Source organism: Mastacembelus armatus, chromosome 21, assembly GCF_900324485.2.
Source record: "Mastacembelus armatus chromosome 21, fMasArm1.2, whole genome shotgun sequence".
Taxonomy (NCBI): domain Eukaryota; kingdom Metazoa; phylum Chordata; class Actinopteri; order Synbranchiformes; family Mastacembelidae; genus Mastacembelus; species Mastacembelus armatus.
In genome coordinates, this window is record NC_046653.1 from 27758886 (window position 1) to 27774268 (window position 15383).

A 15383-nucleotide genomic window follows, 5' to 3' on the forward strand; every position below is an offset into this window, starting at 1 on the left:
GCTGGGACAAACTTCCTGAGCTCACACTTTAATCCTCGATCTCTGATCTCTTACAGTATTAAAGTGATTGCAGTGTCCTAGCAAACCTTTCTAAATATTATAATGTTCCATATTATAGCTCTTGGTGTTCAGGTTAACCTGACATTACCATGACATTAGGCAAAAACAACTAGTTTTACATTTTCCAGATGTTTTCTACTTATTACTCAGAAACTACCACAGGTGTTATCAGGTAAAAATCAGAGCCATTCAGAGCCAATTTTGATGTGATTTGATCTGAAGGTATTAGGCTGATAACAGGCTCAAACATTTTGAAATCATGAACCTGCTATTACAAAGTCTCATTAGTATATTAAAATACCAATGTCAATACTACACTGAAATCAGCTCCAGGATTTGGACTTGGAGCTTGAATGTGAAACATTTGATAATAAATGTACAACACATCATTAAGTGATGTTTAACTGATGCAGGACTCATGAAAACTGCTGCTTCACATGTTCTGCTTTCAGCTGTTGGTCAGATGGTACTGGAACCAGTTCATGTATGAAGTAACTGTGACATTTATTAAACTGTTCACATGGAGTTCACCTGCAGGAAAACTTTGGATGACTTGGTTATCAATGCTCTGTCATCATAAAGATTAATGAGTACGTTCTACTGTGGATCCTGAAGCCTTTGAATTGTGTAACAATGAAACATCTTGTTATGAATCTGCAGCAGCTGTTCACACTCCTTTTCTCCTGAAAACACACATTCTACTTCTTACTGATACAAAAAGCCTCAATTATCCAAAAGGAAAATGGCTCATTTTAATTACATCACAGTGTCTACAGCATGTTGGCCTCACGGGAGCCAGGCTTCAGTATCTGAAGAGTGACTATGTGTTTCATAGCTTTTCTAAACCAGGGGTAGAACAGGGCATAGATCAGAGGGTTCAGACCGGAGTTACTAAACATTAGGAAGCTCAGAAAGGCCTCAAATGCGGAACCGATCATGATGCTGCTTCCTGCCAGACAGACACAATAAAATGGAGAGTAGCAGAGCACAAACACAGCTACAACAATACCCAGAGTCCTGGCTGCTTTCAACTCAGACTTATTTATCATCCGAGTTCCTGAAACCTGGAGTTTGGCTGCAACGTGAGAGCGCATGGCACGAGCCTGAGACACCGCCACTATAAACACTCTCGTATACAGAATTATGATGACTGATATGGGCAAAATAAAAGCAACAACAAGGTCCACAACTGCAACAAACTTAATCACACACTCCCCATGACAGGAATTATAACTGCCCGGTTGTTTCAGGTTGTCGTATAAAAGAAAAATGACATAGGAAAGGGAACAAGTCCAACACAGACAAATACCGATGGTCATTATTCTTTCAGTGATTCTGGTCGGGTAATGCAGGGGGTCACAAATTGCCACATAACGATCAATTGATATGAGTATGATGTTTCCTACAGTAGCAGATATAACTGTCATAGGGAGCAAGAAGTACAGAGAGCACATGAGGTCTCCCAGGACCCAGCAGGTCCACATCATGACGATTTCAATCGGCATCACCAGGAAACCCATGATGAAGTCTGACACGGCCAGAGACAGAACGATGAGGTTTGTGGGGGAGTGGAGCTGCCTGCAACAAGAGGACATCATCTCTGTGTATCATCAACAGTATCATCAAAAACAGCAGCTGCTGTGCAACAAGAGCAGGAAGAATCATTCAAAACCTCAGTCTATCAAAATACAAGGAGACTGAAGCCACTGCTGTGTGCTCAGATCAGGCTGGGAGTTTGGGAAATGATGTTCAGAAACTATTTCAAAGCCTGTGGGTTAGAGCAGCCTCTGTTCACCTGAGAAAAAAGGAGACATTCAAGTCTGCACTTTGTCGTTCCACAAAAACACTGTGTGTCTAAACAAATGGGAGGTTCCACAAAAACACCTGTGAGAAAAATGGAATATCAAAGTACAGATTCAAAGTAGAAAACTACTTCCCACACTGTGTGGACACTGAAGTTACACATCCAAGCTTCACAAACAAATACTGGTCCAGATTTCAGCTGTAAAAACAGGGACATCATTCATACTTGTAACTTCAAGGTTTCACACAGCTCTGAGCTCGTTCTCAGATGGTTAGAAAATCACTTTTGTCTTTGTGTAACTGGACCATCAACATATTTCTATAAACATTTGGACATAACCAACAGTAATTCAGTATTTCAAAGCCTGTGGGTTAGAGCAGCCTCTGTTCACCTGAGAAACAAGGAGAAATCCAAGTTTGCAGATGTGGAGAAAAGATTTGTAGTTCTAAAAAAGAACTGAGAATGTCAAACACAATTTGTGCACAAATTAGATTTGACAGACTGTGAGAAATGTTGACATTCTCAGCTACTACAAGTCTTTTCCAACTGTATTTTTTACCAAAGCTCACACACAACACAAGCTCTGAAATGAATCCTGAACATCATTTCCCATGATCTGACTGATCAATCACAACATGAAATAATGCAGAGGTTTGTCAGTGCCTGTAGTGGGAGATGGAGATAATGACCAGCAGGTTGAGAACGGCAGTGAGCAGAGAGAAGAGGAACATCAGGCTGTAAACCAACACCTCCTCCGACTGAGGAAGTGGTGGCCTCCTGCAGGAGGTGTTGAGGAGCTCTGGGAAGCAGAGTTCAGCTTCTTCCATCATCAGAGGAGAAGCTGCAGAGCTCAGACAGCTTTCTGACCACAGCTCTGTCTGACAGCTCCTTTATCTCCTCTCCTGCCTTTCTCTCTGGTGGACACCAACTCCCTCGCTCTCTGAAACAACTCTTCATTGGCCAGAAGTTTGTTCCTCTTGTGTACCACCAGACTCTGCTGTGTCTAACAGTCCATCTGAGTTAAACCACTGACATTGGTAAATGTGTTTTCCTCTTCTTTTAGTTCTGTGTGCAGCCCAATACTCAGCTTTACCAAACCTCTGTCCACAGAGGTTAACTAAGCAGAGATGGAGCTGCTCAGTCTGGGTAAAGCCAACAAGACAAACTTCAGTCACCTCAAACTGTCCCTGTTATTTATTTTACATGTCCGTTTACCTGATTGTGTGAACCTGATGTATACTGACTTGGTTATAAATTCTGGAATTCAGGAATTGTCATGGACAGGATCTCAAGGTGTTACTATGCAGAGGACTGTGTCCAAATTGGGATCCTCAGAATCCCTTCTTTTTTTCAGGTGATGTGGTTCTGATACCATGGTTCTCTGCTGAAAAACACTCAGCTGCTCAGGTTGACAGGGAGTTCATATACCAAGCAGAGGAATTCAAGTATTTTTATATCTTGTTCAGGCCAGACAACTGTGGTGAAAAGGGAGCTGAGCCAGAAGTCAGAGCTTCCAATTTACCAGTCAGTCTATGTCCCAGCCCACAACACTAATATTATGTCTTGTCTGAGTTCAGTTCTGGGCATGTCCAACTCGTAGGAGGTCTCAGGGTAGACGCAGAATACACTGGACAGATTATACAACTAATCTAGCATAGGAGTACATCAGGGTCCCCCAAGACCAGCTGGAAAATGTTTGGGGAGGAGAACATCTGGACTGCTTTACTGAACCTGCAGCTTCTCATTTCTTAAACAACCAAGTCAGAAGACAAATCCTGTGGTCGTGGAGAATAAGTTATTGTGTTTCAGAAGAGTTAATCGATTGGCCTGCATCAACCAAACAAGACAATTAAGTACATTGTTGAAAAAATGGATTTAGGTTAAGAAATGTTCTTACGTTATTAAAACCCTTGAAGGATAGTGTTGAACCAGCAGCTTCACAAACAAGATATGGTTAGGACAAAAACCTTGAATAATCGGATATCACTTAACCAGTGTCATCATTGCAGGTCCACATGCAAAACGTTACAAGAACTCATAGGACTGGGACTAAATTGCTGTGTGCCCATAAGAAATCTACTTGTTAGTAAGGCTAATCAAATAATAAGCTTCAACTTCCTAAGGGCCTATAAAGACTAGAGACTGTCCACTATATGAGCCTATGGGGGTAGTGTCATGATCTCCGTTGCTTCAGTTGCTCAGCCCTAGAATCAGCAACTATACTGTATGTGGCAATAAAATAAAGTCAGCTGAATAAAGGCCAGGTTATCTGTTCCTTGGATGATTCCCTGCTGGCACAGGCATATTCTAGGATTACAACAGCAAGATTCTTTAGGCCAAACTTGTGAGTGAGGAGCAACAGGAATAATTGGCCACAACAAAGTCCTGACATTCACCCCATGAAAAGTGTCTGAGGATGTGCTGGAGAAGACTGTACAGAGTGCTTTGACTCTTTGGTCATTAGTACAAGATCTAACACAAACGTTAATGTATCTCTGAAAAAAAAAGTTTGTAGAACCAAAGCTACAGGAAAATATGCAACCCTGCATTCCCTACTGTCAGTTCTGTGAATCTGGGAAATGAAGTTACAGTAATACAAACACTTTGCTCTGGGTTTTGATAAAGTATCTATCGACGCGCTCATGGAATAATATCAGAACCGCACTAGTCCTTAAGATTCAGGATCCATCAGACCAAATGGATAAGAATCAGAATCAGCTTTACTGGCCCAGTTTGTGCACACAAGGAATTTGGCTCCGGCTCACTAAGCTCTCTCTATGTACACAAATTTAAATAAAGTTAAACTTTTTTTAAAAAGGGAAAATAGGAGGTTAAAATAGAAGGAAATAAAAAAAGGCTAAATAACAACAGGCATTGTACTTTAATGGGAGACATGACAGCCTTAAAGCCAGGGGATGCTGAGTTGTTGAGGTTGAATAATGAGAGGGCCTGGAAAATTCCTGCAATCCTGTCATCCATGGAAGCACTAGTCAGACCTGATACCTGGTAACCAGATACACAACGAAGCAAATTGACACTGCTGCTGCACTGTCATGAATAAAAAGGAAAGACAATAGAGAAATCACAAGTGTTGTTACCACCTTGCACAGAGTTAAGCGACTTTGCGGGTTTCATGGGAACTATTGTTAAAGTGTCAGCCATAGGATAGCACAGCTTTGTATCATACGTGGAAATTCAAAAGAACACATTTGATGTGTGTAAATGCTATTTTCAAGAGGGAAGACTGTTTGAGGACCTGTGGAGGTATTGGACAATGTGGGTTGACCAATTAGGATCCACCCTCACCAACCTCTTTTGCCACACCAGGAAGTGAACTCAGACAGGTAACTCAAAGACAAAGAGAAATCAATGTCATAAATAAACCAACAAATACTAATACAGAAAAACAGTGTTAACTAAATGTGTGCACCTCATTTCGAAAACAGTGCAGTGTTCAAAACTATATAATAATAATAATAGTGCTGTGGTAAGTGTGTGCCATTTAAACCTTCCATTGTGTTGCTGTCACAGCTCCTCAGCTGCAGAAAGCATGACTGGACAACACATGACTTTATGACTTTATCAGTTTGAGATTTGTACACATGGACCCTGCAGAGAGGATTTAACTTTGGATTGTGAAATGTAATAACTTCTGATTTATATAAATTTAACTGAACGTTGATGTTGTGTGTGTGTGTGTGTGTGTGTGTGTGTGCGTGTCTGTGTAGATGTCCAAGTTTGCCGAACTGCCCAAAAACAGGAAGACTCTTTGATGACTCTCTTGTCCCTAATGCACCATGTGTTTATGTTGAAGCTCATTAGCTGTTAACACCTCTGACTGCAGTCGTGTCTTCATGTGACACTAAAGTGAGCAGGTGTTAATGGTCTCCAGTCACAAAGACACCAGCACACAGTCATCAGCAGCAGCTAATGGGCTGTTCAGTGCCCAGAGGAAAACTATGTGTGAACCAGGTCAATCACACTGTGTTTATGCACATGAGGTTTGGTGTGGAGCTGTTGATGACCACAGACAAGTTGTTTATCTGAGAAAACAGTTTTGTCTCCGATGAACCGACTGTATCAGACAAGTTGTTTATCTGAGAAAATGTACTGGGGTGGAAATGCAAGAAAGTTTAAAAAAATATAGTAATAATAATAATAATAATAATAATAATAATAAAACCCTCTGATTAAACGAGTTTCTTGGAGCTGGTTGTCAGATTTATGCCACACCTGGATTCATGATGAGGGACAACAGGACAAAGGCTGGCTCTTGTGCTCAGTGTGGAGAGACAGCACCACATAATTAAAACCTTTAGTGCTACTGGACGTAGAAAGACTGATGGTCTGAGTCAGGGCTGCAGCTATCAAGAAGACCCTTTTCTGAATAAACCTTTTAAAGTTACTCAGCGAAATGAACAGCGGGCCAGTGAGCTAAACAAACTGCATCTGTACTTAGCTGGCTAAATAAACAACAGGGCCATGGGTAGCTGCATGGTTTTTCTTTGGATGTCTAAATAAACATCTGTTTTTCTTTCTTTAGCTTCGTCTTACTAGTGTTACACCCCAGCCTAGGGGTTAACCGGAGCGTAACACGAAGTTGAGTTTTCCTCCTAACCTCTTCCACTTTCAACAACCACGAACGATACGAACTACAATTAACAAGAAATTTTATTCTGTTGAAACACAGAATACAATACAGAAGGTTCAAACAAACAAAACGCTCCGTGAGCCCTACGATATTACGAATAATGGAAAACAAACACAAACGCAAAAGATAGCCCTACTCAAACAAAAACGCTAGATTTAGCCCTACGGTATCAAACAAACGAAAATCAATAACAGAAACGCTATAATAGCCCTACGATATCTAATCTAAGAGAAACAACACAAAATCACAGGTCGCTAGCCTGGAAACTCCTAAAACAAACAGGAGAAAACAAAACACAAATGTAGCCTAAATGTCTAAGTATTTCTAATCTAAATAACGAAAATCCTATCAATACTAAACCTACAAAATCGAAACAAAAATCTAATCTCTAACTAACTAATTGCGAAAACGAAGTCTTTATCAAAATCTTTGGAAGTGGCAAAGGTGGGAGAATAGCTCTCCTGAGCAGCAGCCCGTGGGCTTCTTATCTTCCTTCGGGGAAGTGTTGGACCAATCCCGGAAGTCCAATCCACGGTCCTTGAGTCCACGCCCACTCCAGCATCCGTCTCACACACACACACACGAGGAGGGGAGGGCCAACAACACACATACACATATACTGACCTAGGGTCATAACACTAGTTAAAAGTTTGTTCTCCTTAATTACTGAGCTAAACTAAAACCAGTTAGCTAGCTAGCTAAATAGATCTGATTTGTGTTTAGCTAGTTAGCTAAACAGCACAAACTCTTATTTACCTAGCTAGTTACGCAAATAATGAATAATTTAGCTAAATAAAAAGGAAGCTAGCTGGCTGGCTGCTTTTTCTTGGGATAGTTTGCTAAATAAAATCTGATTTAATTATCTAACTGCTGAAAGTTTTCCCACAGTGCTACAGCTAATATTTTCTCTGAGGACAGGACCACAAAGTGGATGGATATAAACAAATGATGATAATACACAACCATGAATGTTAATCAATTAGGTCTTACCAGTGCGTTAATGGGTGTCCTTTTAGCCGCACTGCTTGCTAGCTCCCAGAATGGACTGGGACCTGATTCTGGGCCGTCTGGGCAGGTGTCTTATGAGGACACTGCTGGGGACGCAGAAACGCAGATAGTTAAAAATCACTACAATAAGCGCTATAGTTGGACGACTGCACTGAAGTAGCTTCACTGCGTCCATACAGATGGTTTTAACCACAGTGACGTCCCCATAAAATGTGTGGTGTATAATTTGGTTTGTATGGAGGTGTATTCCCATCCTTATTCAAGAGTTGGAGAGCAAAATGTGTTGAAGGTGCTCAGACCTGTCCACCTGCTCTCAAGTATGAAGCTGCTGGGACAAACTTCCTGAGCTCACACTTTAATCCTCGATCTCTGATCTCTTACAGTATTAAAGTGATTGCAGTGTCCTAGCAAACCTTTCTGAATATTATAATGTTCCATATTATAGCTCTTGGTGTTCAGGTTAACCTGACATTACCATGACATTAGGCAAAAACAACTAGTTTTACATTTTCCAGCTCTGTTTTCTGTTTATTACGCAGATGTGAAGGTATTAGGCTGAAATGAGGCCAAAACATTTTGAAACCATAAACCAGCTAATACAAAGTCTCATTAGTGTGTTAAAGTACCACATAAAAATATTACACTTATATGACAGTATTATTAGTTCCAGGTTGCCATATTGTCATTACATTGTTATTATTATTATTATTATTGTAGGAATTAGAAGTTATTATATGCTTTCTATTAACTGTTGGTAAAAGAATGTAGCTTAGAGAATAGTATAGTAACCGTGATAGAGAATTAGAAGTGGCTCCCCAGAAACCATTGTCCTGGAAAACGTGAGTTACAGGTCAGACAACCTTAGAATGAGGGGCGCCTAGTAACGGTCAGTAAAGAATTCTTTAGATTTCATAGATGGGCGCTGTCCCACGGGATTGGGTGAAGAAAGTAATGAGAGATTGGGAACGGACTGCGCACTAATCACTAACTTTAAAACCATGGTTGCCCCCCACCAGTATAAACCAATCAGATAGTCACATATTTTCATATATATGTTTGTGTAATGTTAAGGATAGACATCTTCTCTTTGTTGGTTGGTTGCAGACTGCGATTTCCCGAACAAAGAAAGGTCCATGTACATGTTGATGATTCTTCAATGCAAATAAATCTACTTAATTGAGTCATTGAGAAGAATCCTCATTGCAGAAAAACGAACATGCTTACATTATATGTCACTTCTTGTTATGAATCTGCAGCAGCTGATCACACTCCTTTTCTCCTGAAAACACACATTCTACTTCTTACTGATACAAAAAGCCTCAATTATCCAAAAGGAAAATGGCTCATTTTAATTACATCACAGTGTCTACAGCATGTTGGCCTCACGGGAGCCAGGCTTCAGTATCTGAAGAGTGACTATGTGTTTCATAGCTTTTCTAAACCAGGGGTAGAACAGGGCATAGATCAGAGGGTTCAGACCAGAGTTACTGAATATTAGGAAGCTCAGAAAGGCCTCAATTGCAGAACCAATCATGATGTTGCTTCCTGAGAGACAGCCCCAATAATATGGAGAGTAGCAGAGCACAAACACAACTACAACAATACCCAGAGTCCTGGCTGCTTTCAACTCAGACTTATTTATCATCTGAGTTCCTGAAACCTGGAGTTTGGCTGCAACGTGAGAGCGCATGGCACGAGCCTGAGACACCGCCACTATAAACACTCTCGTATACAGAATTATGATGACTGATATGGGCAAAATAAAAGCAACAACAAGGTCCACAACTGCAACTAGATTAATCACACACTCTCCGTGACAGGAATTATACATCCCTGGATGTTTTAGGTTGTCATATACATAGAAAATGGTGTAGAAAACTGAACAGACCCAACACAGACAAATACCGATGGTGATTGTTCTTTCAGTGATTCTGGTCGGGTAATGCAGGGGGTCACAAATTGCCACAAAACGGTCGATTGATATGAGCGTGATGTTTCCTATAGTAGCAGATACGACTGTAATAGGGAGCAAGAAGTACAGAGAGCACATGAGGTCTCCCAGGACCCAGCAGGTCCACATCATGACGATTTCCATTGGCATCACCAGGAAACCCATGATGAAGTCTGACACGGCCAGAGACAGAACAATGAGGTTTGTGGGGGAGTGGAGCTGCCTGCAACAAGAGGACATCATCTCTGTGTATCATCAACAGTATCATCAAAAACAGCAGCTGCTGTGCAACAAGAGCAGGAAGAATCATTCAAAACCTCAGTCTATCAAAATACAAGGAGACTGAAGCCACTGCTGTGTGCTCAGATCAGGCTGGGAGTTTGGGAAATGATGTTCAGAAACTATTTCAAAGCCTGTGGGTTAGAGCAGCCTCTGTTCACCTGAGAAACAAGGAGACATTCAAGTCTGCACTTTGTCGTTCCACAAAAACACTGTGTGTCTAAACAAATGGGAGGTTCCACAAAAACACCTGTGAGAAAAATGGAATATCAAAGTACAGATTCAAAGTAGAAAACTAGTTCCCACACTGTGTGGACACTGAAGTTACACATCCAAGCTTCACAAACAAATACTGGTCCAGATTTCAGCTGTAAAAACAGGGACATCATTCATACTTGTAACTTCAAGGTTTCACACAGCTCTGAGCTCGTTCTCAGATGGTTAGAAAATCACTTTTGTCTTTGTGTAACTGGACCATCAACATATTTCTATAAACATTTGGACATAACCAACAGTAATTCAGTATTTCAAAGCCTGTGGGTTAGAGCAGCCTCTGTTCACCTGAGAAACAAGGAGAAATCCAAGTTTGCAGATGTGGAGAAAAGATTTGTAGTTCTAAAAAAGAACTGAGAATGTCAAACACAATTTGTGCACAAATTAGATTTGACAGACTGTGAGAAATGTTGACATTCTCAGCTACTACAAGTCTTTTCCAACTGTATTTTTTACCAAAGCTCACACACAACACAAGCTCTGAAATGAATCCTGAACATCATTTCCCATGATCTGACTGATCAATCACAACATGAAATAATGCAGAGGTTTGTCAGTGCCTGTAGTGGGAGATGGAGATAATGACCAGCAGGTTGAGAACGGCAGTGAGCAGAGAGAAGAGGAACATCAGGCTGTAAACAAACACCTCCTCCGACTGAGGAAGTGGTGGCCTCCTGCAGGAGGTGTTGAGGAGCTCTGGGAAGCAGAGTTCAGCTTCTTCCATCATCAGAGGAGAAGCTGCAGAGCTCAGACAGCTTTCTGACCACAGCTCTGTCTGACAGCTCCTTTATCTCCTCTCCTGCCTTTCTCTCTGGTGGACACCAACTCCCTCGCTCTCTGAAACAACTCTTCATTGGCCAGAAGTTTGTTCCTCTTGTGTACCACCAGACTCTGCTGTGTCTAACAGTCCATCTGAGTTAAACCACTGACATTGGTAAATGTGTTTTCCTCTTCTTTTAGTTCTGTGTGCAGCCCAATACTCAGCTTTACCAAACCTCTGTCCACAGAGGTTAACTAAGCAGAGATGGAGCTGCTCAGTCTGGGTAAAGCCAACAAGACTAAATTCAGTCACCTCAAACTGTCTCTGTTATTTATTTTACATGTCAGTTTACCTGATTGTGTGAACCTGATGTATACTGACTTGGTTATAAATTCTGGAATTCAGGAATTGTCATGGACAGGATCTCAAGGCGTCACTGTGCAGAGGAGTGTGTCCAAATTGGGGTCCTCAGAATCCCTTCTTTTTTTCAGGTGATGTGGTTCTGATACCATGGTTCTCTGTTGAAAAACAGTCAGCTGCTCAGGTTGACAGGGAGTTTATATACCAAGCAGAGGAATTCAAGTATTTTTATATCTTGTTCAGGCCAGACAACTGTGGTGAAAAGGGAGCTGAGCCAGAAGTCAGAGCTTCCAATTTACCAGTCAGTCTATGTCCCAGCCCACAAAACCAATATTATGTCTAGACTGAGTTCAGTTCTGGGCATGTCCAACTCGTAGTAGGTCTCAGGCTAGACGCAGAATACACTGGACAGATTATACAACTAATCTAGCATAGGAGTACGTCAGGGTCCCCCAAGACCAGCTGGAAAATGTTTGGGGAGGAGAACATCTGGACTGCTTTACTGAACCTGCAGCTTCTCATTTCTTAAACAACCAAGTCAGAAGACAAATCCTGTGGTCGTGGAGAATAAGTTATTGTGTTTCAGAAGAGTTAATAGATTGGCCTGCATCAACCAAACATGACAACTAAGTACATTGTTGAAAAAATGGATTTAGGTTAAGAAATGTTCTTACGTTATTAAAACCCTTGAAGGATAGTGTTGAACCAGCAGCTTCACAAACAAGATATGGTTAGGACAAAAACCTTGAATAATCGGATATCACTTAACCAGTGTCATCATTGCAGGTCCACATGCAAAACGTTACAAGAACTCATAGGACTGGGACTAAATTGCTGTGTGCCCATAAGAAATCTACTTGTTAGTAAGGCTAATCAAATAATAAGCTTCAACTTCCTAAGGGCCTATAAAGACTAGAGACTGTCCACTATATGAGACTATGGGGGTAGTGTCATGATCTGGGTTGCTTCAGTTGCTCAGCCCTAGAATCAGCAACTATACTGTATGTGGCAATAAAATAAAGTCAGCTGAATAAAGGCCAGGTTATCTGTTCCTTGGATGATTCCCTGCTGGCACAGGCATATTCCAGGATGACAACAGCAAGATTCTTTAGGCCAAACTTGTGAGTGAGGAGCAACAGGAATAATTGGCCACAACAAAGTCCTGACATTCACCCCATGAAAAGTGTCTGAGGATGTGCTGGAGAAGACTGTACAGAGTGCTTTGACTCTTTGGTCATTAGTACAAGATCTAACACAAACGTTAATGTATCTCTGAAAAAAAAAGTTTGTAGAACCAAAGCTACAGGAAAATATGCAACCCTGCATTCCCTACTGTCAGTTCTGTGAATCTGGGAAATGAAGTTACAGTAATACAAACACTTTGCTCTGGGTTTTGATAAAGTATCTATCGACGCGCTCATGGAATAATATCAGAACCGCACTAGTCCTTAAGATTCAGGATCCATCAGACCAAATGGATAAGAATCAGAATCAGCTTTACTGGCCCAGTTTGTGCACACAAGGAATTTGGCTCCGGCTCACTAAGCTCTCTCTATGTACACAAATTTAAATAAAGTTAAACTTTTTTTAAAAAGGGAAAATAGGAGGTTAAAATAGAAGGAAATAAAAAAAGGCTAAATAACAACAGGCATTGTACTTTAATGGGAGACATGACAGCCTTAAAGCCAGGGGATGCTGAGTTGTTGAGGTTGAATAATGAGAGGGCCTGGAAAATTCCTGCAATCCTGTCATCCATGGAAGCACTAGTCAGACCTGATACCTGGTAACCAGATACACAACGAAGCAAATTGACACTGCTGCTGCACTGTCATGAATAAAAAGGAAAGACAATAGAGAAATCACAAGTGTTGTTACCACCTTGCACAGAGTTAAGCGACTTTGTGGGTTTCATGTGAACTATTGTTAAAGTGTCAGCCATAGGATAGCACAGCTTTGTATCATACGTGGAAATTCAAAAGAACACATTTGATGTGTGTAAATGCTATTTTCAAGAGGGAAGACTGTTTGAGGACCTGTCAAGGTATTGGACAATGTGGGTTGACCAATTAGGATCCACCCTCACCAACCTCTTTTGCCACACCAGGAAGTGAACTCAGACAGGTAACTCAAAGACAAAGAGAAATCAATGTCATAAATAAACCAACAAATACTAATACAGAAAAACAGTGTTAACTAAATGTGTGCACCTCATTTCGAAAACAGTGCAGTGTTCAAAACTATATAATAATAATAATAGTGCTGTGGTAAGTGTGTGCCATTTAAACCTTCCATTGTGTTGCTGTCACAGCTCCTCAGCTGCAGAAAGCATGACTGGACAACACATGACTTTATGACTTTATCAGTTTGAGATTTGTACACATGGACCCTGCAGAGAGGATTTAATTTGGATTGTGAAATGTAATAACTTCTGATTTATATAAATGTAACTGAATGTTGATGTTGTGTGTGTGTGTGTGTGTGTGCGCGTGTGTGTGTGTAGATGTCCAAGTTTGCTGAACTGCCCAAAAACAGGAAGACTCTTTGATGACTCTCTTGTCCCTAATGCACCATGTGTTTATGTTGAAGCTCATTAGCTGTTAACACCTCTGACTGCAGTCGTGTCTTCATGTGACACTAAAGTGAGCAGGTGTTAATGGTCTCCAGTCACAAAGACACCAGCACACAGTCATCAGCAGCAGCTAATGGGCTGTTCAGTGCCCAGAGGAAAACTACGTGTGAACCAGGTCAATCACACTGTGTGTTTATGCACATGAGGTTTGGTGTGGAGCTGTTGATGACCACAGACAAGTTGTTTATCTGAGAAAACAGTTTTGTCTCCGATGAACCGACTGTATCAGACAAGTTGTTTATCTCTGAGAAAATGTACTGGGGTGGAAATGCAAGAAAGTTTAAAAAAGATTTAGTAATAATAATAATAATAATAATAATAATAATAAAACCCTCTGTTTAAACGAGTTTCTTGGAGCTGGTTGTCAGGTTTATGCCACACCTGGATTCACGATGAGGGACAACAGAGGACAAAGGCTGGCTCTTGTGCTCAGTGTGGAGAGACAGCACCACATAATTAAAACCTTTAGTGCTACTGGACGTAGAAAGACTGATGGTCTGAGTCAGGGCTGCAGCTATCAAGAAGACCCTTTTCTAAATAAACTTTTTAAAGTTACTCAGCGAAATGAACAGCAGGCCAGTGAGCTAAATAAACTGCATCTGTACTTAGCTGGCTAAATAAACAACAGGGCCATGGGTAGCTGCATGGTTTTTCTTTGGAAGTCTAAATAAACATCTGTTTTTCTTTCTTTAGCTTCGTCTTACTAGCTAAAAGTTTGTTCTCCTTAATTACTGAGCTAAACTAAAACCAGTCAGCTAGCTAGCTAAATAGATCAGATTTGTGTTTAGCTAGTTAGCTAAACAGCACAAACTGTTAAAGAAGGGGGTTTAAAAGTGGGTGTATCCAACTATATGACCACGTGACATCATGAACTAATAAAATTATTTTTATTAGTTTCTTCTCCTTTTTTAGGTTATGTTAAATATCATTGGATAGTGTCTGCAAATTTGTAAATGACATCATTTACTCCTCCTTTTTGGCTGGCGCTATCATGCGTGATGACGTATACATGATGTATGCGCGTGTGTGTACGTGCCTGCGGGGCTATCCATTGCGGTTAGCCTACCATTAGCCAGCAGCGTCAAGTCCGGAGCAGATCATTTTTTAGCCTGAGGTGTAAAAACAACAACAAACATGCTGATTCAGGTATGTGGTCTCTTTGCCCAACTTAACATTAGCATTACAGCGAGAGAGTAGGGGATCGTTTCTACTGAATGTGTATTATCATACTTGAAAAAAGCATAAATCCTTCAGGTCGCACATCAACAGGACTGGTCGACAGCAGTGCAACCGTTTGTTAGGCTCCCACAGATTGCAGACGAATAAATAGAAAAATGACGTACTTTTATCAAGTTGTATACTTGGTCTGATATTGAAAAAAAATGTTTCAACGGGGAACGAGAATGTACCGGGTGCGTTAATATTGTGCCAGGATAACTCAGAAAAGGCGTAGAGAGAGAGTGCCGTTAGGAGGTCAGTACAGTGCTGGTTTAGTGAAAAAATAGCGTTAGAACGGTTGATGTTCAACGATGTGCTTGCTGTTTATCACTAACGGTCATTACCAGCAGATCTGGGCATGAGGGCGACACACCCCAGTCAGGAGGCAAC

At 41.0% G+C, this 15383-nt stretch overlaps 1 protein-coding gene across 1 annotated transcript; it reads right to left on the minus strand.

Moving 5' to 3' along the window:
* Positions 1-830: 830 nt before the first annotated feature.
* LOC113123235 (trace amine-associated receptor 7a-like) lies at positions 831-9714 on the minus strand. Its single transcript, XM_026295052.1, has 6 exons — positions 9429-9714; positions 9129-9269; positions 8894-9068; positions 1467-1638; positions 1070-1163; positions 831-1009 (listed from the first exon to the last, which is right to left on the minus strand). The coding sequence occupies exons 1-6, from the start codon at positions 9712-9714 to the stop codon at positions 831-833; spliced, it is 1047 nt and encodes a 348-aa protein (XP_026150837.1).
* Between the last annotated feature and the right edge of the window lie 5669 nt (positions 9715-15383).